This window comes from Ammospiza caudacuta, chromosome 18 (assembly GCF_027887145.1).
Source record: "Ammospiza caudacuta isolate bAmmCau1 chromosome 18, bAmmCau1.pri, whole genome shotgun sequence".
Lineage (NCBI taxonomy): Eukaryota > Metazoa > Chordata > Aves > Passeriformes > Passerellidae > Ammospiza > Ammospiza caudacuta.
The window spans coordinates 12,066,006-12,092,431 of record NC_080610.1 but is presented as its reverse complement, the minus strand read 5'-3'; the positions used below and the strand labels follow the sequence as shown (position 1 = coordinate 12,092,431).

The 26,426-nt window shown below is 52.3% G+C and overlaps 1 protein-coding gene across 4 annotated transcripts in view; it reads left to right on the top strand.

Annotated features, from left to right (window-relative positions):
• RPH3A (rabphilin 3A) overlaps positions 1–26,101 on the top strand; it is a 32,967-nt gene extending 6,866 nt beyond the window's left edge. The window contains exons 2-21 of one of the 4 annotated variants that reach the window (XM_058816601.1): positions 1,181–1,378; positions 2,129–2,143; positions 3,297–3,431; positions 10,586–10,715; positions 10,888–10,974; positions 11,276–11,438; positions 12,222–12,248; positions 14,493–14,627; positions 14,732–14,830; positions 14,967–15,020; positions 15,093–15,296; positions 15,888–15,967; positions 16,516–16,590; positions 18,420–18,529; positions 19,115–19,241; positions 19,661–19,717; positions 20,971–21,122; positions 22,134–22,215; positions 22,616–22,712; positions 23,563–26,101. In XM_058816601.1, coding sequence (XP_058672584.1) covers positions 1,302–1,378; positions 2,129–2,143; positions 3,297–3,431; positions 10,586–10,715; positions 10,888–10,974; positions 11,276–11,438; positions 12,222–12,248; positions 14,493–14,627; positions 14,732–14,830; positions 14,967–15,020; positions 15,093–15,296; positions 15,888–15,967; positions 16,516–16,590; positions 18,420–18,529; positions 19,115–19,241; positions 19,661–19,717; positions 20,971–21,122; positions 22,134–22,215; positions 22,616–22,712; positions 23,563–23,693 — 2,037 coding nt within the window. In that variant the 5' untranslated portion in view covers positions 1,181–1,301 and the 3' untranslated portion in view covers positions 23,694–26,101. Of the gene's footprint in view, positions 1–1,180; positions 1,379–2,128; positions 2,144–3,296; positions 3,432–10,585; positions 10,716–10,887; positions 10,975–11,275; positions 11,439–12,221; positions 12,249–14,492; positions 14,628–14,731; positions 14,831–14,966; positions 15,021–15,092; positions 15,297–15,887; positions 15,968–16,515; positions 16,591–18,419; positions 18,530–19,114; positions 19,242–19,660; positions 19,718–20,970; positions 21,123–22,133; positions 22,216–22,615; positions 22,713–23,562 lie in introns of those variants that run through there. The other 3 variants (XM_058816602.1, XM_058816603.1, XM_058816604.1) reach the window with 3 other exon arrangements.
• The last annotated feature ends 325 nt before the right edge of the window (positions 26,102–26,426 follow it).

Genomic DNA, 26,426 nt, shown 5'->3' with positions numbered 1-26,426 from the left:
GAACCAGCAGAGCAATAATTACCCACGTGCTTCGCTTCTCCTGCTTTTCCAAAAATACTTTTTTTGCATCCCCCAAGTTTTCCATGGAGCCAAGGTGAGCCTCAAGCCTCCACAACTCCTCAGGGAGTGATGAGGAACCTGCAGAGCATTTTTTCCCTTTTTGGGTGTTGGGTGTTTTTTCCTGGCTTGGAGCTGGAGCAGTTTTGCAAGCTCCCATTTTCCATAATTTCCTTGGTATAACCCCCCAAATTTCTCTGCTGGAGTTTTGCTGGAGTTGCTTTGTGCCCTACAAAGGTTCATTTTACCAGTGTGGGCAGAGCTCTGGTCCTGCTGGGATGCTGATTTTAGGATCTGGTGGGATGAGGGGAACTGAGAGGTCTCTTCCAGGCAGGGAGGAATCCAAGGCAGCATCATCCCAGGGCAGCAGGATGGGAAGGAAAATTTTCCGTGGGCTGGGAGCAGCCTCATTGTCCATAGCTGGACTCTGCAGAGGGTTTTTGTGAGTTTTTTAGCTCTGCTGCAGGCAAATCTATCAAATCCCTGTTTTTCCCTCAGAAGAGATGATGGATGAATGGATCCATCCATCCCCATCCCCCTGCAGTGAGTAGGAGCAGTGGGTGGAGGGGCAAAACCCCTCCAAAAATTGGAATAAAGTAACAATCAGGCTGTGGATTCGACATCCATTGGGATTTTAAGGAGAAGGGTTTGGAGAACCCTCTCTGGATGAGCCTTTGGGGAGGAGTGGACAGATACTCCTGTTTGAGTCCTGGTGCTGTGTGTTCCCTCCTGGATCCACTTGGCAAAAACTTCAGTAAAACCAAAATGGGAAAGGAGGAGGTTTTGTTTTTCTAGAGGGGAAAAAAGGTGTTGTTTTGGTGTTTTTTTTTTTTTTTTTTTTTTTTAATGCTGGAATTTGGGGAGAAAGTTTCCTCGTTTGCAGCTGTTTCTCCGAAATGGATCCCCCTCTTCCCTCCTGGCTCTGAAGCCTCATAATTAATGTGAGGTTGGGCATTCATTAATTACATCCAGGCTGTGCTGCCCTCATGGGAAGGAGGTGACTGGAAGCTCTCAACACTCAGACTCAAGTGACATTCCTGCTCCAAACCCTCTTACAATCCCACAACAAATCCTTTCCCAGCGTGATTTTCAGGGATAATTTTTTGCTGTTTTTCCCCTACAGCCTGGCTGGGAGCTCCATTCCCTCGCTGGCCCCTGGCAGCAGAGTGTCTGAAGTCCCTGCAGTGCCGGGTTGGTGACAGCCAGCAGGGCACTGCTGTCCCCAGGCTCTGGTGTGGCCGGCGATGACCGACGCGGTGCTGGGCGGCTCCTCTGACCGGTGGATGTGCCCCAGTGACAGGACCATGTCCCTCCGAGCCAGGTGACAGCAGGGACACTCCCAGCGAGGGTGGGGACACCAGGAGTTGGTTCAGTGCTGTTGCATGGGGGCGTTTTGCTGGGTTTGTTCCCCAGCGCCCTGAGCTGTGAGCGTGTTCACAGGGGTCTGAGGAGGAGGGAAGCGATGAGGATCTGACTCCATGTTTCAGAAGGCTTGATTTATTATTTTATTATATATATTATATTAAAACTATACTAAAAGAATAGAACAAAGGGTTTCATCAGAAGGCTGGCTAAGAATAGAATAGGAAAGAATGATAACAAAGGTTTGTGGCTCGGCTCTCTGTCCGAGCCAGCTGACTGTGATTGGCCATTAATTAGAAACAACCAACATGGGCCAATCACAGATGCACCTGTTGCATTCCACAGCAGCAGATAATCAATGTTTACATTCTGTTCTTGAGGCCTCTCAGCTTCTCAGGAGGAAAAAAATCCTAAAGGAAAGGATTTTTCATAAAAGATGTCTGTGATATTGAGCAAGGTGGAGGGGACAGAGCCGGGGTGTGCAGGGACATGGAGCTGTCCCTCTGTCCTGGCACCCTGCAAGGTGATGCCATGTCCACTCTGGAGCAGGATGAGGGCTGGGTTTGGTGCCTGGAGGTTTGGGGTTGCTCTTTGGGGGCATTTGGGCTCCATGGGGAGGGACCAGGAGTTGGGGACTGTCACTGGCTGGGCTCTCCTCATCCCCGCTCTCACCTAATCCTTGTTCCCTCTCCCTCCCTGTGCTTCCCAGCAGCGAGAAGGAGCAGTAAGTATCTTTTATTTTTCACTTATTCCTCTTTTCCTGCTGCTTTGATGGTCAGGGAAAAAACTGGGTTTGCACGTAAAAAAAAAAATTAAATTTGGGAAGTGTCGCACTAAGGATTTTAATGAGCTTAAGGCTCAAGGCCATGTGGGTCTGTTAATCCAGAGAGGAAAAGAGCCAGGAAAGGTCTGTGGACGAGCAGGGAGGTGAGGAATGTTTGCCTTTTGCACCCCTGAGTGGCAGACGTGTCCCTGTCACCAGGTTAGCACTGCCTGACACCCAGGCTGGGAGGGAGAGAGGATCTTTGGGAATGGTGTTAGAGGGACAAACACTCCCATGTTTGGAGAAATGTTCCCAAAAAAAAGCCACCCACTCCTGCAGAACCACCCCAGTCCCGTGGCTGCCAGGACTGGTGTTCCAGGAAAGGAAAGATGCTCCAAAGGAAATGTGGAAATAATGGGAATGGCTCTGAAAAGGGGTTTTCCCTCTGTATGAAACCAATATTTCCATATGAAAGCCCCTAAAAATGGAGATCAGAGCTCCCAGCTGTGGGTGGGGGCTCATTGCAGGCTGGATGGAATCTGAAGGACGGGGAGGTGGATTTGGGGTTTGGAGGATGGGGAGATGGGCTGATTCTAGGGTCTGGAGGATGGGGAGGTGGGCTGGGTTCGGAGTTTGTAGGATGGGGAGCAACGCTGATTTGGGGATTTGGAGGATGGGGAGGTGAGCTGGGTTTGGGTCTGGAGGATGGGAGAGCAGGGCTGATTTTGGGATTTGGAGGGATGGGGAGGTGGAGTGAGTTTAGGGTCTGGAGGATGGGGAGGTGGGCTGGGTTTGGAGTTTGTAGGATGGGGAGCAATGCTGATTTTGGGGTTTGGAGGATGGGGAGGTATGCTGAATCTGGAGGATGGGGAGCTGGGCTGGGTTTGTGTTTTGGCACCTGGGCACAGCCAGGGGTGGGTTTGCAGGATGGGGAGCTGGGCTGGGTTTGGGTTCTGGAGGATGGGAATCTAGGCTGGGTTTGCAGGATGGGGAGCTGGGCTGGGTCTGGGATCTGGAGCATGGGTAGCTGGGCTGGGTTTGTGTTTTGGCACCTGGACACATCCAGGTGTGGGGTGGATCCGTGTCTGGATCCCTGTCCCCGCTGTCCCCGCAGGCTCCCGGCGGGATGGGCGGCGCAGCCCGAGCGGCAGCGCAAGGGCGAGGAGCTGACGGACGAGGAGAAGGAAATCATCAACCGGGTGATCGCCCGCGCCGAGAAGATGGAGGAGATGGAGCAGGAGCGCATCGGGTACGGCGGGCTGGCGACACCCGGGGGGGACACGGCGGGGACACGGGGACCCAGGGGTGGCTCCGCTTGGCTGCTCTCCTGGGCAGCAGCCTCTGCACTGCGGAGCCGCTCCTGGAGGAGCCTGCGGGGGATTCTGGGCTCTGGCCAGGAGGAACCAGGCAGGGAGGGAGCGGGTCTGAGTGCCTCGGGGACCTGGAGCCTTCTGCTCCCATCCCAGGGATCACTGAGATTTTTTATCAGCGAAAAGGGATCATTGATAGCAGCTCGCTGCTTGTGCAGTGCTGAGGCAGAGCTGGAGGAGTTTGAATTCTGGGAATGCTGTTGGAGGGGTGATGGATCCATCTTTGGGGTTAATCCCGCTCTGGAAGGAGGTGTGTGAGGTTCAGGAGGGCTGTGATGCTCGGGTTTGCCAGGCAGGGAGGCAGCAGCGATGCTGGCACTCAGCTGGCCAGGCTGCTTTAGGGAGCTGCTCATGGAAAGCCTGATTTCCTGGGATTTTTCCCTTCTGGGATTTTTCTCTTCTGGGTCCTGGGGTTCCCAGAGCCACTGGTACTTCATTTTCCACCAAGGGCATTCCTGGTGCCCATGCACAGGCTGGGAAGTGCCCCTGTTTCCTTTCCTACCAGGTGAAACGAGCTAAAGCCAAGGTGTCCATCCCCATCCATCCCCTTGCTCTGCTGGGAATGGCTTTCCAGAGGGGATCTTCCTGATCCCATTGGAATCTCCACAATCCTGTTTTCCTGACAGAGGAGCAGTCTCTTCTCACTGACTTTAGGCACCCACTGCTCCTTTTTATTTTTTTTCCTAGCAGGGAAAACACTCAGCCCCAGGGAGGAGCCGCACTCCCCCCTGCTTTGGGAAGCGCCAAATTCCCTCTCACAGCTCAGGGACAGTTTGCTGCCCCTTAAATATTTGGATGCTCCGGCTGTGGAGAAGCGCTGGATTCATTTCCTCATGTTCCGAAATGTCAGGGTTTGACCATCCTGGGAAGGTTTTGCCTCTCCAGGGGCAGCTCTGCCTGCCTGGGCTCGGCTCCTGCCCCATGGATGCGCTGCTCCCTCGGGCTGGAGGTGCTCGGCATCACTTCCCACCTCACTTTTTGGCAGAAGCCAGGTGAGAGCGGCCCTCTCTCTCTCGTTGATGGCGATTCACACCCTACAAGAGCTCACAAACAGCTCTCCCTGGCGTTTCCCTTTTTGCAGCCCGCTGCAAAAGAAGGAGAGGAAAGAATCCCTTCCCAACGCGCGATGCTCCTTGGACGAGCCGCAAATCATCTCGGGGAGAGATTTATTCGGTGCAGCTGTTTCCCAGCTCTTCCCTTTGCCGAGCTGGCGGAGGTTTGCTCATCCTCATTCATGAAAAGCCGGGCGGAGGGGCTGCTGGAGCCGGGAATTCTGGCGGATGTGCAGCTGATTCCCCGAGGAGGAGGAGGAGGAGGCGTAGCGGGAGCCCTGCCAGCCCCTTTGTGTTTGTCGCCTTGCACAACAAGAGCTCTGTAGGATGTTCAGCCCCGGGAATGTGGGACAGCGGCTGGATCAGCCTCGCAGGGAATCGGGAATCATTCCCTTATCCAGGCTGGCTGCTTCTATTACAGAATAATCCGGGCTGGCCTCTGGCAGGGAGGCAGCGGTGCTGGCTGGCCCTCGGCTGGCCAGGCTTGTCGTGGAAAGCCTGATTTTTTAATTTTTTTTTTTTTTGGGATTTTCTGGGGTTTTTCTATTCCTGTAAAAGGAAAATTAAATCCATTAAAACTCACCCAGAGAAGCTGTGGCTCCCCCATTCCTGGCAGTGTCCAAGGCTGTGTTGGAGCAACCTGGGGTAGTGGAATGTGTCCCTGCCCATGGCAGGGGGTCCTTCCCAACCCAAACCATTCCATTATTCCATGAAAACGCTGCTTTGGGTCAATATTAGGGACAGCTCACACGGAGTGAGATTCCAAAGGGGGAATTTGTGGTGAATACTTGGAGGTGCCTCAATAAGTGGAGGGTGTTTGAGGGATTCATTTGAGCTTTACACCCAGTCCTTGAGGAATCCTGAATCCCACAGCCAGGGCTGTGGATGAACCTCCTCATGCCTCAAATCCTCCCCAAATTTTTTTGCCCTCCATCTCCTGCATCCTCCACCCCCCCAGCCCCTTGTCTTGGGAAGAAATCGATGCCTCTCGTCGAGCTGTTGTTTGTGGAATCGGACTCTGTGTCAAACCCAGCTCAGATTAATCCTGTGCAAGGAGTATTTTTAGCTCTGAGGGTGGCTGGATCCTGTGGGAGACGTGAGCTGGGTGCTGATGAGGCCTGCAGGACAGGGACACTTGCTGTGGGGGGGAGTTTTCTGTGTCTCGTGGCGCAGGGAAGGACGAGAGGAGCTGGAAAATCATCCTGAACGTGACACAGCAGGAGCTGCTGGGTGACCAGGATCATCCTTTGGGATCAGGGACACGGGGCTGGGAGTTTTTAGGGAAAAGGGATCATCCACGTGGGCAGGGATAGATCTGTTCTTGTCCAGCTCTGTGCTCGGGGGTCTCAGTGGTGGCTCTGGTGACACTCTGGTGACAGTGCTGCAATTCCAGCTGCCATCCATGAGGATCCTGTTTTCCAGGAGCACCTGCAGGCACTAATTGACTCCGTTCTGCATCTCTAATTGGGGGCCATCAATAACCCAGCCAGGCTGCTCTGCTGCCTAATGAGCTCCAGCAGCTCCTGGCACTGAGGGAAGATCTGAAACCATCCCAAGGTGGGAATTGTCAGCTGGCTCTGGCCCTGTGGTTCCCTCTCCAAGCACAGGGGCCTGGCTGTGTCCCCCTGGGTGCCACCTTTGCTCTGCAGCAGGATTGGATTTCAGTTTAATTCGGCTGCTCATGGCCGGGATGACACAGGGATAATGCAGGAGCAGATGGGAGTCCCTGGGGATTAAATCATTAACCTCAGTGGCAGGGAAGCTGTCTGGGGACCACAGCCTGGGATCTTCATCCCTGTGTGCAGACAGCACAGGGATAAAATTCAGGCTCAGGGCAGGGGGGTTACTGCAGACAGCTGGGAGCATCTCCTGCGATGGCAATTTCTGCAGGAGATGAGGTTCAGTGGTGACCAGGGAAAGCTTGAAATTTTGTGGGGGTTTGGTTGAGATTTGCCCTCCTAAAAACCCCTCCTCTCTTATTTCCAAAAATTCCCAGCCTGCTGTAGCACATCCAGCAAGCACCTGGATGAGCATGGGATGGGATACTTGGAATAACCCCAGTGGTGCTTTACCTTTAGCTCCCTGCCCACTTGGAGGTGAGGAAAATTGCTTCTCATTTCTCATCCCAATTTTAATTATGCTTCCCTTAATCTGGAGCTTGGCTGCTTTTCTTGTCCCTTTCCCACCAGGAAAATGAGCCTTAATTTAATATTCATCCCTTTAAGGCACATGATTTCCCCATGGAGACGAGGCTGGGCTTCATTCTGGAGGCTCTTGGTGACCTCCTTTGTGTTTCTCTGGAGTTTTTTCCCCATGGATGTGGTGGCTGAGCCATTCCCTGCTGCACTGAGGAGCACGTGGATCTTGGTGGCCTGGATCAGGTCCTTCCTCGTGGATCAAGTCCTTCTCCCACCCTTTTTGCTGCATTAAAAGTCCTCCCTGCCCACAATTTAAAGCGCATTAAGGACATCCTGGCCATTCATTTCTGCAGCGCTGATGAATATTTAAACGCAGCAAACTCCTGCTCTGTTGTTAAGCTTCATTTCCTGGGATCATCAGGGCTTCATTCTGGTCACTCTGTCCCCTTTCCCATCCCTCTCCTCCTGCTGCAATGCTGAGAGTTCCATGGGATCATCTTTTAGGTTGGAAAAGACTTCTGGAGTCATGGGATCCAACCTGAAACCAGCCCTGCCAAAGCCACCATGGGTTCTGTCCCATCCAGAACCCAGCTTAAGGCGATCCCTCATCCCTGTGGGATCCTTTTCCTTCCAAAAATCATGGAAAATGTTTGGATGTGCCCCTGGGCCCTTCCCTGCCTGCTCCAGGGCTCTGGAATGGGGCAGGAGCGCCCAGGGATGTCCCTCAGTGCCCACCTTCCCCATTCCAAACCACATTCCAGGGACTGGGCTGATCTCCATCACCAGGGCCCTGTTTCAAAGCTGATAAAGCTGCTCCCTTATCAGTGCCTAAACCCTGTAATCCCTGTTTTCCTGGCAGGTGAGGGATCTCTCCCATTCCTGGGCAGGGCTGAGCCAGCTCCCTGCCACTGGCTCCAATTACTCCACTCCCAAATTTTTCCCCCCTATTTTAACAATTGGAAGGATATTTCCTGCTTTTTGAACTGCAGATAATGGGGAGGAAGACGCTGCTGGAGCTGTGGAAGGCAGAGGGATGAGCTGGAGGCTGGTTGTGTGCAATAAAAGTGAGGAGAAAATGCTCTCCAGTGGAGAGAAAAGCTTTTGGGAAGGCAGAAATCCCATTCCTGGTGAGGGCAGGGCTTCCCTTGCTTATTAATGGGAGAATGGGATGGATTTGGATCTCTGGAGATGCTGGACGGAGCTGGAAGCAAACCTGGGTTTTTTTAATCCAAATTTTAGCCTTTATCAAGATCTTCTCACCCCAAGGGTTTGGGCACAACCCCCCTTTTCTTCCTGCCAGGTTCACACCAGGACTTTAAATTGAACTTTTTCTCTCCCAGCAGCATTTGAGTCATAGGGAAAAGAAAAAAAAAGAAAATAAAAAAAGCCCAATTTCTCCCTCTTGAATGGATGTTTTAATTAGGGAAATGTACTTGGCTTGCAAGTGGTGCCACAGGTGTGTCCTGGCTGCTGAGCTCTTCCAGTGGTTCAAAAATCCCACTTAAGGAGCAGCTCGTGGTAAATGAGAGCCTGGGAGAGATTTTTGCAGCTAAATAATGAACCTCTTGAAATGCAAAGGCTTTTTCCTCTTTTTTGACTTTTTTTCCTCCCTCCCTTTGATTGTGCCATTTGTTCCAGTTTCTATAATAAGTTTGTTTGGGCTTGCAGATTTCCAACTGGAAGCTGCTTTGCTTGGAGCTGCTGCAGCTCAGCAGGAGGAACTGCAGGGGATTTGGTGTTTTTCATGAATAAAAGAGAGGTTTTTTTTCCCCCAAAATGTTCCCCTTGGTGAGGTGGGGGATGATAAAAGCTGGCTGTTGTGAGGCTCATGCACTCCATGAGATGTGGGCTGAGGTTAATTGCTTCAAATAACACTTGGGGAACAGCCGGCATCCAGGTTTTAATTGGAATTGCTGGCTGGGTGTTTGTGGGGTGATGGATTCTCTGGGATTTCTGTGTTTGCCACAGGCTCTGGAGCTTGGGAAGGCACCAGGGGCTGGATGGTGGCTCCAGGGCTGGGTTATTCTCTGGGGAGGAACCACCCATGGATGTGAAGGGCAGGGATGGGACCACAAGTAAACCCCAGAATGGTTTGGGTTGGAAGGATGTCAAATCTCCTCTCATTCCATGGGCAGGGGTAGCTCCAGGGGTTGCATCCCACCCTGGAGCAGGGAGTTAGACTGGCAGGGGGCTTCTCCCTGAAGTGGGAAAGCACAAACCCCCCTGTATGTGGTTCTGAGGGTGCTGTTTGTCAGCACCAGGATGAGAACCGCGATTGCTGCATTTCCAACCTCCGTGCTCCTGGCGCTGGCAGGAACCCGTGAACTCTCCCATCTGCTGTCTGGTGACACCAGAGCTATGAAAACAGAGCCTTGTCCCTGCTGCTGGCTCTGTCTGGCTCTGCTGCTGCCCACCCAGCCCAGCTTCCAGCTGGGAACAGGCTGCAGGTTCATCTGGAAGTGGCAGGAGCCCAGCGGGATCAGCCCCTGCGTGGGGAGCAGTGGGAGATCCCTGGCTGGGTTTTGGCAGAGCTGAGGTGTTAATATGGCTTTGCTTGGATAATTTGTGGAATTATGGATCCACATCCCTGAGTGTGGCTGGGCTTGGTGGCTTTGAGATGCTCCTGTTGGCTGCAGCGAGGATTTTTGGGCTGTGATGGGCTGCATGTCCTAAAATGCTTCATTTTGGGGAAAAATTCCTCCCTGGGAGGGTGGTGAGGCCCTGGCACAGGTTGCCCATCCCTGGAACACCCTGGTCTAGTGGGAGGTGTCCCTGCCCATGGCAAGGGTGGAACTGGATGATTTTAAGGCTCCTCCAAACCAAAACCATTCCATGCTCAGACAATTTCCCCTCCTTGTGCTGCTGTTCCTTTATTCGCCTTTTCCCCACGGAATTCTGGCTGTCCAACCCCAACCCCAGAGGCATTTTTGTGTGCAGGGAACCTGTGGATGGTTTATGAGCATTTCAGAGGCCCTGGCAGCCGAGTCACCACAAATCTGAAGCTGTCACCCCTCATGGGATGTCTGTCACCCCTTTTCCACACACGCCGGTTTCCTTTTGCCGCGGCTCCGTCGGATTTGGGTCAGGCTGCCATGGGGGGCTGCTCCCTCCGGTGGGCTTGGGTCTCCTCCTCCCTTTCTCTGTTCCTTCCTCACTGAATGACATAAATAATGCAGCTTTTTTTCCCTTGCTGTGTTATTTTTAGGGCCAGGATTCTGGGTTAGCTGAGCTCAGGACGCCGACGCTGCAGCTCCTTCCTGCTTCCCAAACTCCTTCAGCCAATGCTGCCTTTCCAAAACTTCCTCAGCTGGTTTTGGTTTTTTGTTGGTTTATTTTTTACCTTTGCGGGAACCAGGTGTGTTTTCACAGCCTGATCTCCAGTGGGCTTTCCTTTCATTGTAGGAATTGTCATCAAATATGCGCAGCATTTTTTCCTCAAATAAGAAGAAAATTTATTAATTAAAATTCAGTCCTCATCTGAGCCCTTCCAGGATCTCCTCCTTCAGCTCTTCATGGGCAGCTGCCTGCACTTAGTGGAAAGGCTTCCATTTGGGGACAAGTTGCTCCATGCAGAGCTGCTGCCTTGGATGGATTTTCCATGTCCATGGAGGTCCCTGCAAGTCGATATTGTGCCATATACACCTGTTGGAATCTTCTTTCCCTCTGGGATGTGCTTTTGTCCCATAGCTGGAAAAGGGAGATGCTCCGTGGGGAGCAACACCTGGAAAAGGAGCAACCAGACCCAATGCAGCAGCCAACCTGAGGAAGCAGGGCCTGCCCCTGTATCCTGCCCTTTTCCTGACATTCCCTGTGCCCTTCCTGACATCCCTGTCCCCTCTGCAGGCGCCTGATGACCCGGCTGGAGGACATGCGCCGCAGCGTGCTGGGCGACGGCGTCAACCGCTGCATCCTCTGCGGGGAGCAGCTGGGGACAAGGGGCTCTGCCTGCGTCGTCTGTGAGGACTGCAAGAAGGTGAGACCCCCCTCCAAACCCCACAAACGCCCCCCCACAGCTCGGGGGCACAGCTGATTTTGGGTGCCCATTTCCATGGCTCGCTGGTGGTTGTGCGGGCAGAGCTCTCCTTGCTGGTGTTGGGGATATTTTGGTGGCGCCAGTGTCACTCAGATCTTTGTTTCGCCCACAGAATGTGTGCACCAAGTGCGGGGTGCAGACCACCAACAACAGGCCCCAGGCCATCTGGCTCTGCAAGATCTGCAGCGAGCAGCGGGAGGTGAGTGTGGCCCCTGCCCCCTCTGTCCCCACCCCACACCTCCAAGGCAGACCCGACTCACCTCCCAGGGGCCTCCAGTCTCACCCAGCGGCCGTTCGAGCATGGTTCTTACAGGATGGTTTTGTTTTCTACATAAAATTATGTTTTATTTCATGAAAACAGAGCTTCGGGGCTCCAAGGAACTGTTGTGAGTTAATTGATTAATTAATTAGCAAGATGGGCTGCAGGGTGGGGGTGTGGGGTCACTGGAGGAGGACCACGGTGGTATGAAGCCCTGAGAGGCCTGACCCTCTTCCCACAGGTGTGGAAACGCTCCGGTGCCTGGTTCTTCAAGGGTTTGCCCAAGCAGATGCTGCCACAGCCGATGCCCATCAGCAAGAAGGGACCCCAGACCCCGAGCGAGCCCCGCCCGGCCGAGCCGCCCGCCCCCGACCCCAAACTCCCCTCCCGGGCACCCACCCGAGGTAGGTGACAGCAGGGGCTGCCCCCCAGCACTGCCAGCGAGGCTCTGAGCTCCTTCCCATCCTCAGCAGGGGAAAATTCTGGGGGAAAGGCATCCAGAGCAGTTGTGTGGCTGCTGCCTGTGTCCTAAAGGGGGTGGAGATTGGAGGTGTTTGATCCAGGTTTTATCCAGGTGGGAGTGGATGGGTGTGATGGTGGTCACAGGGGTCTCAGGCTGAGGGAAGAGACGAGAATTTGACTCCACGTTTCAGAAAGCTTGATTTACTATTTTATTATGTATATTACATTAAAACTACACTAAAAGAAAAAGAAATGGTTTCATCTCAGAAGGCTGGCTAAGCTAAGAATAGAATGGAATGAATAACAAACATGTGGCTCGGACAGAGAGAGAGCCAGCTGTGCCGTGATTGGCCATTAATTCCAAACATCCACATGAGACAAATCACAGATGCACCTGTTGCATTCCGCAGCAGCAGATAACCATTGATTACATTTTGTTCCTGAGGCCTCTCAGCTTCTCAGAAAGAAAAAATCCTAAGGAAAAGATTTTTAATGAAAAGATGTCTGTGACAGATGGGGTTGCAGGACATCCTCAAACGAAACAGCCCCGGGTGGGGATCAGGGCTCTGCTGAGAGTTTGGGCAGTGCCTGGGTTGGGATGTGGTGATGGGGAAGCCTTCAAAAAATAGGGAAATCTAGGAAAACGGTGGCAGGGCATCCTGGGATGGGGATGGGGGTGCGTGAGCTGCAGCTTCACCCCCTCTCACTCTGTTTGTGCCCCCAAGGCCAGGCGGATGCTGAGGACACCGAGGGTAAGCACCGGCCTTTGTCCCCTCCCTGTGCTGAGCCCTGTGCCTGCCTCCTTCTCCTCCCAAGGCGTTTTCCTGCCCAGTTTCCCTGGGGATGCTGCAGCAGGATCGCTCCTTGCTGCTGCTGCCGCCCACCCTGCGGGGGTCCGGGTTATTCCAGGGTTATTCCAGGGCTTCCCCACCTCCTGCACACGCCGGGGCTGAGCCGGAGCTGCCTCTGTGGGTGGTGGGTCCTGCTGGGAGGGGCAGGTGGGGTTTGGGGTTTTTTTTCTGGTTATTTAACCAGAAATCCTTGGAAAACCTCCTGAGGAAAGTTGAGGAGGTTGGTGGGGGATGGAGCAGCCCAGCCTTGTGCTGTGCACGGTGCAGCAGTGGCTTGTTCTGGTTGTTCCTTGCACCCTCCGGCACTTCCAGTGGTGGAATCGTTCAGTTTGGAAGAGCTCTCAAAGCTCATGGAGTTCAACCATTCCTCCAGCACTGCCAAGGCCACCACTGACCCATGTCCCCAAGGGCCACATCCACGGTGCTGTTAAATCCCCCCACAGGGATGGGGACTCCTGGGCAGTGGTGTCAGGGTTGGACAATCCTCCCAGTGAAGAAATTTTCCTGAATATCCAACCTAAACCTCCCCAGGCACAACTTGAGGCCATTTCCTCTTGTCCTGTTGATTCTTGCCTGGGAGAAGAGCCCAAACCCCATGTGGGTCCCGTCCGGGAGATGTGGAGAGTGAGAAGTTCTCCCTGGGAGTTCATTTTGAGTAACAGCCCCCATTTTTGCACTTCCACATGGGATGCCAAGGGGATTAGGATCCCTGATCCCCCTCCAACACCGTCTGCTCCTCATTTGGGCAATAATTAAATTGGGAGCAGTGCAGTGGCTGCAAATTCTTCTCTTCCTTGGCTCCATGGAAGAGGCAAAGAGGGGCTGAGGGGACAGTTCCCACCTGGAATGGTCCTCTCTATCCCATCCTTCCTTTAGCACAAGTTCTGATGCCCCAACTGATGATCTCCCTCTTCCCATGCAGCAGCAGCTGGGGGAAGCACTTAAGACTATTTAATCGCTCCCCTAGCAAACCTCCCAGCCCCAAGGGCAGCTTTTATTAATCTGGACTGCTCCTGGAGTCGGGAATGCTTTGCCAGCTCCGCCCGTCCCTCCTGGTGCTCAGCATGCTCCTGCCGTGCCCATGATCTTCCTACAGCTCCCTCGGAAAATTATTTATTGCACGGCTCTCTCTGCACCACGGGGCTCCTGCTCCTGGCTGCTCATTCCCCCCCTGTCCCTGCTCTTCAGCATTCCCGGTGTTTTTCCCCTCTCTCCCTCCTCCTTTTTCCCCGCCACAATCTGTTGCTTTGTCCTCGCGCCCGGTGACCCTGAGAGCCCAGCCAAGGAGAAACAGCCCATTTATGTCACGGCAAAGATTTATCCCTGGCGTCTCCAGCAGCAGCCAGGTGAGCGCCGGGACCTTTTCCGTCACGTCCGCGGGGTCGCCATCCATCACCCCGGAGCGTCGGGCTGCGATGGATCCGCTGGGACTGCTGGTGATGGAAGGGAGAGGCACAGGCAGCTGCCACGGCTGTCTGCTTAACAAATGGGAGATGATCGGCTGAAGGAAAATAGGATTCACCCCTCAAATGGAATGTGGAGCTGTGGTGCCATCAGGGGTTTGTTTGTGATGGGTTCTGAGGATGGTGATGGATACCTCAGGCCTTGTTTTTCCGTGTCCTTGGGGATTTCCTGAGTGCAGGGTTGATGGTGCAGAGCCCTCCTGCTGCAGTGGCTGTACCCATTGTCCCCCTGTGATGGTGTCTTGGGATGAAGGAAGAGAAAGATCTGACTCATGTTTCAGAAGGCTTGATTTATTATTTTGTGATATATATTACATTAAAACTATACTAAAAGAATAGAAGAAAGGTTTCATCAGAAGGCTAGCTAAGAATTGAATAAGAAAGAATGATAACAAAGGTTTGTGGCTCGGCTCTCTGTCTGAGACAGCTGGACTGTGATTGGCCATTAATTAAAAACAACCAACATGAGACCAATCACAGATCCACCTGTTGCATTCCACAGCAGCAGATAATCAATGTTTACATTCACTTCCTGAGGCCTCCCAGCTTCTCGCGAGGAAAAATCCCAAGAAAAGGATTTTTCATGAAAGATGTCTGCGACATCCCCCTGCTGCTGGCACCCAGGCCAGGGATGGCAGCTCGCTTTTCCGGCCTCACTGCTCCTTCCTCCCTCTCCCTGCAGGCACCGAGGGCACAGCGGCCGCCCGGGGGAGCCGCAGAGTGGCCGAGGGCCGGCCGGGTCCGTGTGGCAGCGAGGACACCGCTGGGGACAGCGACAGCCGGGACTACGCTGAGAGCGGCGTCAGCAGGAGCCCCGGTGAGAGTGATGCTGCTCCTGCATCCCTGGACGGACAGATGGATGGACACAACGCCTGGAGCCATCTGCGGGTGCTCTCTGCTGATTGTCCCCTGTCCTTGCAGGTGTGAAGAGAACCAACTCCGTGCAAGGCCAGCGGCCACCCCCGCCGGCCACCGCTGCAGCCACCGCTGGATCTGCCCCGGCAGCGGCAGCACCCACAGGTGGGATTGGGATGGGGTTGGGATGGGATGGGATTGGGATGGGAGTGTTACCAACGGTTCTGTCCCTGGGGACACCCCACGGGCTGAAGCCACCAGGGGATGTCCCAGGTGCTGATGCCACCTCTGTCCCCAGCAGCAGCAGCAGCAAGGCCAGGTCCCGGGGGTCCTGCCCGCTTCCCGGACAGACAAGGTAACCCCGGGCTGGCTGTGGGGTCTGGGGGGCGCCGCGGGCTGGGCGCTAACAGGGTCCCCCCTCCCGCAGCGAGCCCCCCAGAGCCGGCCCGTGGAGCTGCCAGGGAGGAGCGGGGAGGGGGCTTGGCTGCGCCCCCCGGCAGAGAGGACAGGCCGGGCTGGCAGCCCCCTGCCCCCAGCCAGCCCCAGCCTGCAGCCCCAGCTCCGCAGAGGCAGCAGCAGCCCCGAGAGGAGGAGGAGGAGGATGCCAACAGCTACGACTCGGATGAAGGCAGTATGTACCCGGGAAGGGAGGGAGATTCTTTGGGAAGTGTGGGATTTGGAGGAGGGTGGGTGTGACTCGGGTTGGTGTCTAGCAGGGAAAGTCCTTGGGGAATGATGGGTGGCAGTTTGATGGGGAGGATCTGCGGTAGAACATCCTGGGTGAGAAGAGCTGCTGATCAGGTGCTTGGATTGGAGCAGCTGATGCCCTCTGTGCCTGCTCTTCATCCCTGGGATGAAGGAGCACGAGCCTGAGATGGTTTCCAGGGAGCCAAGAGAGGAGCCAGGTGCTGAGCCCAAGCTGGAGCATCTCCTCAGGGTCATCCAGGGTGGAATTGCTGTGGGAAGGGTTGGTAGGGTTACTCCTCCTCTGCCTGGAGTCAGCTCCAGAGCCCCAGGCTGCTCTCCCTGGGCTGTGCAGAGTTCCCAAATCCGCCTGGATTTGTGGCGCTTTGGCCGCTGCCAGCACAGTGTCACTGCATTAAACAGCTTTTACATTTGACCCGCAAATCTTTCTAATTATTACTAATCGGGGATGATTAAATGCAGTTATTGGCTGGGCTTTTAACGAGGTTGTTTCCTCCTCCTCTTCCCTCGCTGTCAGCCACGCTGGGAGCTCTGGAGTTCAGCCTGCTCTACGACCAGGACAATAGCTCCCTGCACTGCACCCTCATCAAGGCCAAGGCAAGAGCTCCTCTTTTCCCCCTGTTTTTCCTGATTTAAATCCATCTGGCTGCCAGTTTCTCTGGTGCAATGGGAAGGCAGCCATGTGGCTGCTGGCAGAGGCTGCTCCCTTGGGAGGCTCCAGGCACAGCTGCTCCTGGCTGGGGAGGGTTGGGGGGCTTTTCCTTGTGTGGATCCAAGAGATCTGTGGGAGTGGTGATGCCCTGGAACAGTCCTCACAGAGGAACTGTGGCTGCCCCATCCCTGGGAGTGTCCCAGGCCAGGTTGGACAGGGTTTGGAGCAGCCTGGGATAGTGGAAGATGTTCCTGCTTGTGGCAGGGGTGGGATTTGGTGATATTTGAGGTCTCTTCCAACCCAAACCATTCTGTGATTCTACAATGCTGATTTTTCCAGGATGGGTTGGTTCAACACATCCTGGCACCCACAGCTGCTCAGGGCAGAGGATCCTGGGTCACTGAACACATTTTCTCTCTGTGTTTTTCATGAGCAGATTTTTCTCTTTGCTGAAGGAGGATTCACACTCTATGATTCCTTTATCATTTTTTAGGGCTTAAAACCAATGGATTCCAATGGCCTGGCTGATCCCTATGTGAAGCTGCACCTCCTGCCTGGAGCCAGCAAGGTGAGGCTCTGACAGGTTTGGTGCTGGGGATGGAGCAGAGGTTTCTCAAATCAGATCAGATTTTCCCTGTTGATTTCTCTGCTTGCTGCTGTTTTCCCTGGGGGTGTCGCTGAACAGGGAGGATGCTCCCAGATGCTCTCCCAGACCCGAGGAACAGCTCATCCTGCAGGCAGGAATCTGCTCAGGAATGGAAGGAATCTCCAGACGAGGCATTGCTGTTAATGCATCACAAAACATCTGCCCAAAAAATCTAATTATGCCCAGGGTTGGAATTATCCATTTGCTTGGAAGCTGCAGCACGTTCTTTTTGGAGCTGTGGGGAGAGAACTGTGGGGGAAAGTCTGTCTCATCATGGAAATTCCTGGGAATGTCCCTCCCCAGCCCAGCTGAGCTGATCTGGGTGGGCAAATTTTGAGGAAGGAATGAGCACCAGCAGTGCTGGCTCTTTGCTTGGAGGGTGCAGCAGAGTTTTGCTCAGAGGAACCAGGACTAAAACCAGGGGGAAACTGATAATAAAATCATTGGATTGATTTTACAGCCTTGCTTTATGCATGGGGTATTGGTATTGTTCAGAGGAAATCCAGGTGTGATGTTGGGAATGACTTTGATTTCTGCTGCTCTCATTTGCTGATATTTATTTTAATTTTATTTTAAATTTTGAATGTGTGGCTGTGAAAGACACTCAAGGAAAGTAACAGCTCCTCAATCCCTCACTGTCCCTTCCTTTAGACCATGAGAGCTGTGGCCTGATACCCCACATCCTGCCCTGGGCACCTTTTCCCCTCTCCTTGAGGGAATAAACCCCAGGGAGTGACAAAACCCAGTCTCTCCTGGCCACCACATGTCACCAAATTCCTGATGCTTGTGCAAAATTCCACCTCGATCCTCCCTGAGAGCTCACATGTGCAAGCTGTGATGGGGCACCCCTGCCAGGAGCTGGGATTTGGGCAGGGAGGAATCCTGGGGTATTGGTACCACCAATATTGTGGACAGGACGTGCCTTGGCTTGTCTGGCCCTTGGTGCTGAACCAAGCAGTGGCTCTGCGGTGTTTCACCCCACAGACACTTTTGGCTGGCTGAGTTTGTGGTGTTTCACCCCATTTTTGGCTGGCTGGCTGTGTGGTGTTTCACCCCACAGACACTTTGGGCTGGCTGAGTTTGTGGTGTTTCACCCCACAGACACTTTGGGCTGGCTGGGTGTGTGGTGTTTCACCCCACAGACACTTTGGGCTGGCTGGGTGTGTGGTGTTTCACCCACAGACACTTTGGGCTGGCTGGGTGTGTGGTGTTTCACCCCTCAGACACTTTGGGCTGGCTGGGTGCTGCAGCTGGGCCCGTGGGGACAAGTCCAGGCCTGCAGGAGCTCTGGTGGTGCTGGGATGGAGCTTCCCCCCGTAACAGGGGCTGCTCCTCAGGTTTCCCTCTGCCAGAGAAGCTTTAAGGGGATGGTGAAGGAAAGGAGTCGGTTCTGATGGAGGGTTTGGATCCAGAGCTTTATTCTGGCCCACAGGCCTCTGAATGCAGCAACAGCTCCAACAGAACTCCTGGACCTTGTGTTTCCTTTTAACCTGGGGAGAGGGGCAGGGAAGGGGTAGGGAGCCACCAAGCAGGGACAGGAGGGGAGGATCAAAGGGACAAAGGACACCTGGATGGCCAAATGCCCCCCAGGAGCAGAAGGCATCTTTTGAATCTGCCAATCCCTTCTGGAATTCCAGGGTTGACAGACCCTGGGAGGGGAAAGGAGAGGTGACTGACACACCTGGGAGGGAATCTTCAGGGGAGAAACCCTGAACTCCCACTGATTCCCCTGTGTTTGTGCGACCCCACAGTCCAACAAGCTGAGGACGAAGACGCTGCGCAACACTCGGAACCCGGTGTGGAACGAGACCCTGGTGTACCACGGCATCACCGACGAGGACATGCAGAGGAAAACCCTCAGGCAAGGCCAGCAGGAGCCCGGGGGTGCCACGGGGTTGGGTTTGGGGTGTCCTCACCCACAGCACCACCCCCAGGAGTGCAGGGAGGGTTAGGGCTGTGAGAAATGCAGATTTGGGTTAAAATCAACGTGAGTTTGGTCATCTGGATGGTTGTTTGAAGACAGGAGAACTGGCATGTTGACCTTGTAATTTAATAGTAAATCATTGATTATGCTATCATTTTTATCATCATAGAGATATGTGTCTCTGCTGATTTGACAATAACCCAGAAAAAAAGGTCTATATTTATATCTCTTAAAATTTATGGCTCTTTCCCCCCTCAGAAAACTTCCACCTCTTGATTTCTTGCCCCATCACAAAGCAAATATTAAAAATGTTGATTTTTTTTTTCTTTTTTTTTTTTAATCAAGACAGAAATTTGGGGGTTGATGGCTGTTGTTCAGAGGAAATCCACATCAAGGGTGGGTTTGGGGGATTTTGTTTTGTTTTTCCCTCCCCCCAGCAGTGCCCCTGCAGGGATGGGTTTGGCTCTGGAGTCAGGCACTGCTCCAGCCTGGTTGATGTTCCCTTTCCCCTCTTCCCTCCAGGATCTCCGTGTGTGACGAGGACAAATTTGGCCACAACGAGTTCATTGGAGAAACCAGAGTTGCCTTGAAAAAACTCAAAGCCAACCAGAAGAAGAACTTCAACATCTGCCTGGAGAGAGTAATACCAGTGAGTGTCCGTGAAAATCCCTTCTGTTCCCATTGGAAATGGCACCTGAGGGATGCAGGGATGGGCTGGAGGTGCCTGACTTCCCTGGCACCTTTAAGAGTTGCATTCCCACCTGTGCCTGGGCTGATGTGATATTCCAAGGCCAGGAGATGAGAGCCTGGTGGGAATCCATGGGAAGTGACTCCAGGGCCTGCTCCTGTTGGCATTGCCAGCCCTTGGGGATGGATGTCACCGTGGAGGAGGGCACAGGTTGCTTTGTCCTCCGTTGTATCCACTGGGATGGGGATTGATGGAGCAGATGGAGATTCCTGAGGCTCTTCCAGGAGCTGGGCTGCATGCATTCCCAGGGTGTTTTTTGCTGTGGGATGGTGCCTCTCCAAGTCATTCATGGCATTCTTCTTGTCCCTTTCCCACCCCAGACGAAGCGTGCCGGAACGACCGGTGCGTCCCGTGGGATGGCTCTGTACGAGGAGGAGGTGAGTCCTTGGAGCAGCACAAGCTCCATCCATGTCCCTTCCACCATCCCTTGTGTACAACCCCATTGTCCCCCTGTCCCAGCAATCCCACATTCCTTGATATCCATCCCATCCCTTCTCCTCCACGCCAAATTTTCCCTCCTGATGCAAGAGAGGTTCCTTGGCACAAGAGATGGCTTTGGAGGGAAGTAACTGAAAGAGACCAAGGGAGAAAGAGAAAAATTAGGAAAATGTAATGTTCAAAAGCAGCTCTGACCTTAATGTTTTGTTTGCTGCACGTTTGTTATGACTGGAATTATCAAATAGGCAATAATAACCCACAATAAAAATAAATAAATAATTATATATATACACACACATAGGTGACATAAATTATAATTAAAACACAGTTTGACATAAATTATTATTAAAACACATAGGTGACATAAATTATAACGCAGTCTGCTCTGTCTCATAGAACACCAAATTAATTTAAAACAAACAAAAAAAAAACCTGACTGAAAACTTGACTCTGAAAACTGCACTCTGATCTGACGGAAGCTTGGCAAGGAGAAGTAAAAATAAAGGCAAAATATCTGCTCCCATGACATGAATACTAGGTGTAATATTATTATTTTTACTACCTTAAGCCTAGGTTGGGGTCTAGAGGCCTCAACCAAGATCAGGGCCCTGGTCTGGTAGATGCTATTAAAAAAGATTACAAGTCCTTCCCACCAGGATCCATAGCTGTGATCTTAACTTACAGCAGGTCATTTCCAGCCCATGACATGGCTGAGGTTTCAAACAGATGAGCCAGAGAAGAGGTGTGAGGAAGGAAACTTTATTACCACATTTGACACCCACACCTGTGGTGGTGTTTGCAGGGGTCCCAGGACGAGGGAAGAGATGAGAATCTTGACTGATTTATTATTTTATTATATATCTTATATTAAAAGAAAATTATATACTAAAACTATACTAAAAGAATAGAAAAAAGGATTTAATCAGAAGGCTTGAAAGGAAAAGAAATGGGATGATAATAAAATCTTGTGACTGACCAGAGTCCTGACACAGCTGGGCTGTGATTGGCCATTAATTAAAAACAACCACACGAGACCAATCACAGATCCACCTGTTGCATTGCACAGCAGCAGATAATCATTATTTACATTTCCTTTCCAAGGCCTCTCAGCTTTTAGGGAGAATAACATCCTAACGAAAGGATTTTTCCATAAAACGCATCCGTGACACGCTTTTGGCGGCTCCTCCCGCAGGTGGATCGCGGCGGGGACGTGGAGGAGCGCGGGAAGATCCTGGTGTCCCTGATGTACAGCACCCAGCAGGGCGGGCTCATCGTGGGCATCGTGCGCTGCGTGCACCTGGCGGCCATGGACGCCAACGGATACTCGGATCCCTTCGTCAAGCTGTGAGTCACCGGGGGTGGCTCTGGGCTGGAACTGCCCGCTTTCCTTCCTCTGGAGCAAATTAAGGGAATTCAGGGCAAACCCGGTGTCACCGGTGTCATCCTGAGGGTCCTGCTGGAGCTTCACCTCTGGTGGTGTCCCCACTGCGGGTGGTGTTGGCCCAACCCTTGGGTCTGTGGCTCTCCAAGTGCCCAGATCTCTGTGGTTGCCTCATGGAGAATTCCAGAATTGTTAAAGGCTGGAAAAGACTTCAGGAGTCCAAGCTTTGACTGATCACCTTGTGTCTGCAAGCAGAGGGCACGTGGGGGATGTGGGATGGGTTTGGGGCTGGTGCCAACTTCCAGTTTCCAACTTCCCTGGGATCCATAGGTGTGGGATTCCCACCCGTGACTCACCAAGGGCATGGTGGGACTCCTGGGACAGTGGAAGCTGGAGGAAAGGGAATCCTTCTCTCCAACTCTGACCAACCCTGGCTGCAGGACAGAGTTGGCTCCGCGTCCCTCTGTGCCCTGCTTGCTGCCCCATAAACCCACATGGCTCCTGGGAATCCTGTGGGGTTTTTATCCCAACCTCATGAGCTGCACCACAGAGAAATCCCTGTAGCCATTCCTGTTTTTTTCCTTTGCCTTCAGAAAAAACCTCTATTCTCGCTAAAACTCATTCAGTGACTCTCATGTTGAACATATTCTGCTCATCTTTTTGTAGCTCAGTAGAGCTGAGCAGCTTCCCTTCCCATTCTCTCTTAATATGTTGCATTTTCCATTTCCAGAAGCAGAAGATGGCGGCTTTATATTTTTAAATCAGTGATCTAATTAATCCCAGCCCTAAATTGAGTTCTGGATCTGCAGCCAGGCTGCACAGCCCCAGCCCCACACTTTTCCCACATCCTCTGGAAGGTGGGAGGAGAGACTGGCTCTAAATAAATCTCTTCCAGCCCAGAAGCTCACTTTTTAAGCTTATGAACTCCCACTGTTCTTGCCCTTGAATTTTGAGCTGTTTTCTGTTGCCTCCAGTTGGCTGAAACCTGACATGGGAAAAAAGGCCAAGCACAAGACACAGATAAAGAAGAAAACGCTGAATCCTGAATTTAATGAGGTATGGATGGATATTTTTTATATTATTAAATCAATTCACTGAGTGCTGTGTTGAGTGGAGGAGGTGGAAGACAAACTCCCCAAGCTTTGGCTCTTTGCTCAAGCTCCTTTCCCACTCCTGTGCCCAGGAATATTTTTGGGAATGACTTTGCCATGGCAGAACCACACACCCTGAAAGCTCCCTGCATCCCAGCTGGGGATGTGGGTGGGATCAGCATTCCTGGGGGTGGAAACTGGAAATTCTCCACTGGTGCTGCTTTGATGGGACAGCTGGAAAGGGCTCACGTAGGTGCAAAGGGTGAGCTCAGCCCTGGAAAAGAGGTGCCACAGGGAAGGAGCATTTTTCCTTCATTAATTACATTAATTACCACAGCTTTTAGGGTGTGTTTTCCTTTCTGCAGGAGTTCTTCTATGACATCAAACACAGCGACCTGGCCAAGAAATCCCTGGACATTTCCGTCTGGGATTACGACATTGGGAAATCGAATGACTACATTGGTGAGCCTTGAGCTGGGAGGCAGGCTCTGCCCTCTGGGGCAGGGTTTGGTGCCTGGAATGGGGTTTGCTGGATGTCAGGGGGGTCCTGGGTCACCTGCCCTGGTGGGATGATGGAATCTGGTGGGTGCACCCCTACACTGCCCCGCCTCCAGCATCTTTTGGGCAGGAAAAGCATCTCCAGGTGTTTCCATTAGATTTTTGAGCCAAGAGATGGAAAAAATGTTGCAAGGTGTGAGGTGTGTGCCCATGGCAGGATTTCCTGGCACATCAGCACCACTGTGGTTATGACTCCATGAGGGGATAATCAATGCCACTTACTGGAGGTTACCAAATGTGGCAATGTTCTTCACTCAGGGTTCACTAAATGTTGAATTTGCAAGGCAATCTTGACATGGGAAGAGATGAGAATCTTGACTCCATGTTTCAGAAGGCTGATTTATTATTTTATTATATATATTATATTAAAAGAAAATTATATATATATAATTTCTATATATGTCTATACTAATAACAGTATATATATATCTATATCTATACTAAAAGAATAGAAAGAAAGATTTCATCAGAAGGCTAGAAAAGAAAGAAAAATAATAAAATCTTGTCACTAACCAGAGAGTCTGAGACAGCTGGACTGTGATTGGCCATTAATTAAAAACAACCACATAAGACCAAACAAAAATGCACCTGTTTCATTCCACAACAGTAGATAATTTTTATTTATGTTTTGTTTCTAAAGCCTCTGAGCTTCTCAAGAGAAAAAAAATTCTTAGCAAAAAGATTTTTTTCATAAAATACATCCATGACAGCACCACCTGTGGATACAAACTCTGCTCTTCTCCCCTCTCCCCAGGCGGTTGCCAGCTGGGAATCACGGCCAAGGGCGAGCGCTTGAAACACTGGTACGAGTGCTTGAAGAACAAGGACAAGAAGATCGAGCGCTGGCACACCCTGCAGAATGAGAACCACGTGGCCAGTGATTAAAGGGAGCCTCTGCCCAGCCCTCCCTGCCCTCTGCCACACCCCTGTAGGTCCCTGATGTCCCCAATGTCCCCGATTGTCCCTGGTGTCCCGTCTTCCAGCGCAGCCACGCCTTGCTACAGCCTCTGATCCCAGGGTCCTCCTCCTCTTCCTCCAAACCCCCTCCACTGGAAACTCCCCCAGATCTTTTCTATTCTCCTTTATTTATTTTCAGCTGGGGGAGGGAGGCTGTTGAGTTCTCCTGGTGTGTAATTTTGGCAAGCAATAGTTCCCTCCTGACTGTTCACCCCTCTCTCTCCGTTCCCGTCGCGTTTCTGACGCTCCGTGTCCCTCCAGCCTCCGCTCCTCGCGTCTCCCCGTGGAGGAGATGGGAGTGCTGGGCTTGGGAGGGAGCATCAGCCTGTCCTCGCTTGTGTGATCTCAATACCTCAGTTGCAATAAGGAAAAAAGCTCCTTGGCTTTGGTGTGGGTGTCACCGTTCGCCTGGTGTCCGTGTCGTCGTGGTTAGGCCAAAAAATCCGGTGTCACCGGAGTCATCCTGCGAGTCCTGCTTGAGCTTCACCTCTGCTCTGGCCCACCTGAGCAATGTTGTGGCACATCCTTTGCTGAGAAGATCCACCACCAACACCATGACAGCGACAAGGAGGGTTTAGGGAGCTCTGTGCTCGCAGGGGAGCAGGTTTGGGTTGGTTTTTGTCCTTTCGCCCAAGGAAATTGGGGGCTCCGCTGCTGTAGGAGCCCAGCTGTGTTTTAGGGTTGTGACTACCTCCTCCTCACCCCTGAGCTGTGTAGTAGTGACTGGCCGAGCCCTGAAGGGGTCCTAGGTCCCCTCAGACCCCTCCTGCTCCCAAGGATTTTCGGTTCCTCAGGAGGGAAGCTGAGGGAGCTGCTCCTTCCCCCCAAACCCCTGATGTGTGCAAGGATTTTTGCTTTAAACCTCCACAGCTCCTGGAATTAGCTGGAACAATCTGAGATCTTCCAAACTTGGGTTGTTTTGGTTTGGTTTCCTTTCGTTTTCCCCAGTTTTCTGCACAAGAACCCCTCAGTCTGCACTTTAAGGATGGCCTGGAGCTGTTGGATCTGGTCTGGACAGCAGGAGAGCACAGACTCTCTGCTGCTGCTGCTGGGCTCTGGAACCTTTCCCTGGCTCTGGAACACCCCAGGCCCTGTGGATAGGAGCACACTAAGCACTAATGGAATATATGGAATTTTTTGTCACACTGAGCATGGTGTGTGAAACCTCCCCCCTGATCCCCCTGCACCCTCTGCTGCTGCTGCTCTCTCTTTGAGTTGGATGAATTCTGGTTTTCCTGGTATTTTCTTTATCTCCGCCCAGCCCTAGCAGAACTTGCTGAGGTGCCCTGAGTGTCCCCAGCCCTGGGTGACACAAACCCCAGCCTGGCACAGGTTTCCCTCCCTCCTTGGATCTCCAGGTGGGAAAAGCCAACCCAACCCATCCCAGAGGGTCCAGCCAGAACTGGGAATCCTCTTCCATCACCCCAGGTGATTTGATGGTTCTTGGGGTGGAATGGAAGAGGATACCTGGAAATTTTCCTCTTTTTCACGGAATTTTTGTGCCAGTCACGGTGGCATCCCTGAGCTAGGACCAGACTGAAACAATTCCATTTTTTTGGACTGTTCCCCTCTGCACCCCGTGCTGAAACCTCCCTGCTCCAGGCCCAGCTGAGCTGTGGGATGGTGGGATCCAGGATCAATGGTTGGATTCTGCCTTTTTCAACCTTAATGACTCCAAGCTGCCACCACCCTTTCCAGAGGGATGGACCTGGCCCAAAAAATTCCTGTTCGTACCCAGAGCAGCCCTTGGGCACGGAGCTGTGCTGGGGAAATATGTGGCTGAGGGTAAAAAAAACTTTAAAAATAATTATTTAAGCAATTCCTTAATTTCTCCCAGTCATGCAGCAGCCCAGCCTCCTTTGTATGTGCAGAACAACTCACTCGAGGTTACCCTTTTCCCATCCTGTATTCCCATTCCCTGTTCAGCCTGCTTTCTTTGGGAAAAGGATACTCAGATCATCTCTTTGCACCTCCAAAAATCAAGTGCAACTTGCCAATCTCCTCAGTAATGTGCAAAACCACAGCCCTGGTCTCTGCCCCTTCCTCTTCTCAGTTTTTCTGATGGTTATTCCTGCCTTGAATGAGTTCTTTTTGTTGTAAATAAAGCATGCACCTATGAATTGGGAATGGTGAAAAACAAACAAATGAAAAAAAAAAGAAAAAAAAAGAAAATTAAAAGCCTCTTCTACTGCTGTTTGCATTCAGACTCGCATGCAGTGATTTTACAGCCAAATATCAGTTTACAACTGTTAAAGAGAAAAAGAAAACCTTACACAGGAATTAGAAATACTCCAGTCTTCCGCTGCATGCAGCACAACATCCTCTCTTGATGTGGTATCTAATAAAGTGAGACTATTGGAAAAGAACAAAAAAAAATTACAGATTTTTGGCTTCTTTCATTGCCTGTGGGAACAGGAACCTCGTGGGGTGGACAAAGGGGCTGGTTCTGGGAATTCCTGGTGGGTTGGGGCTGCTGGAATTGGGTTGGGCTGGAGATGTTGAGAAGTTTGGGGTGGTTGGGAGGGAGATCCTGGCTTGGGGTAACAGGAATTCCTGGGTTTGGGAATATCCTCGGTAAAGTAGTGCAGGTTTAAATCATCCATGGGGTCCCCTCGCTTGGTGCCTGGGAGTGAAAGCCCTGAGGAAAAGCAGGAATGGTGC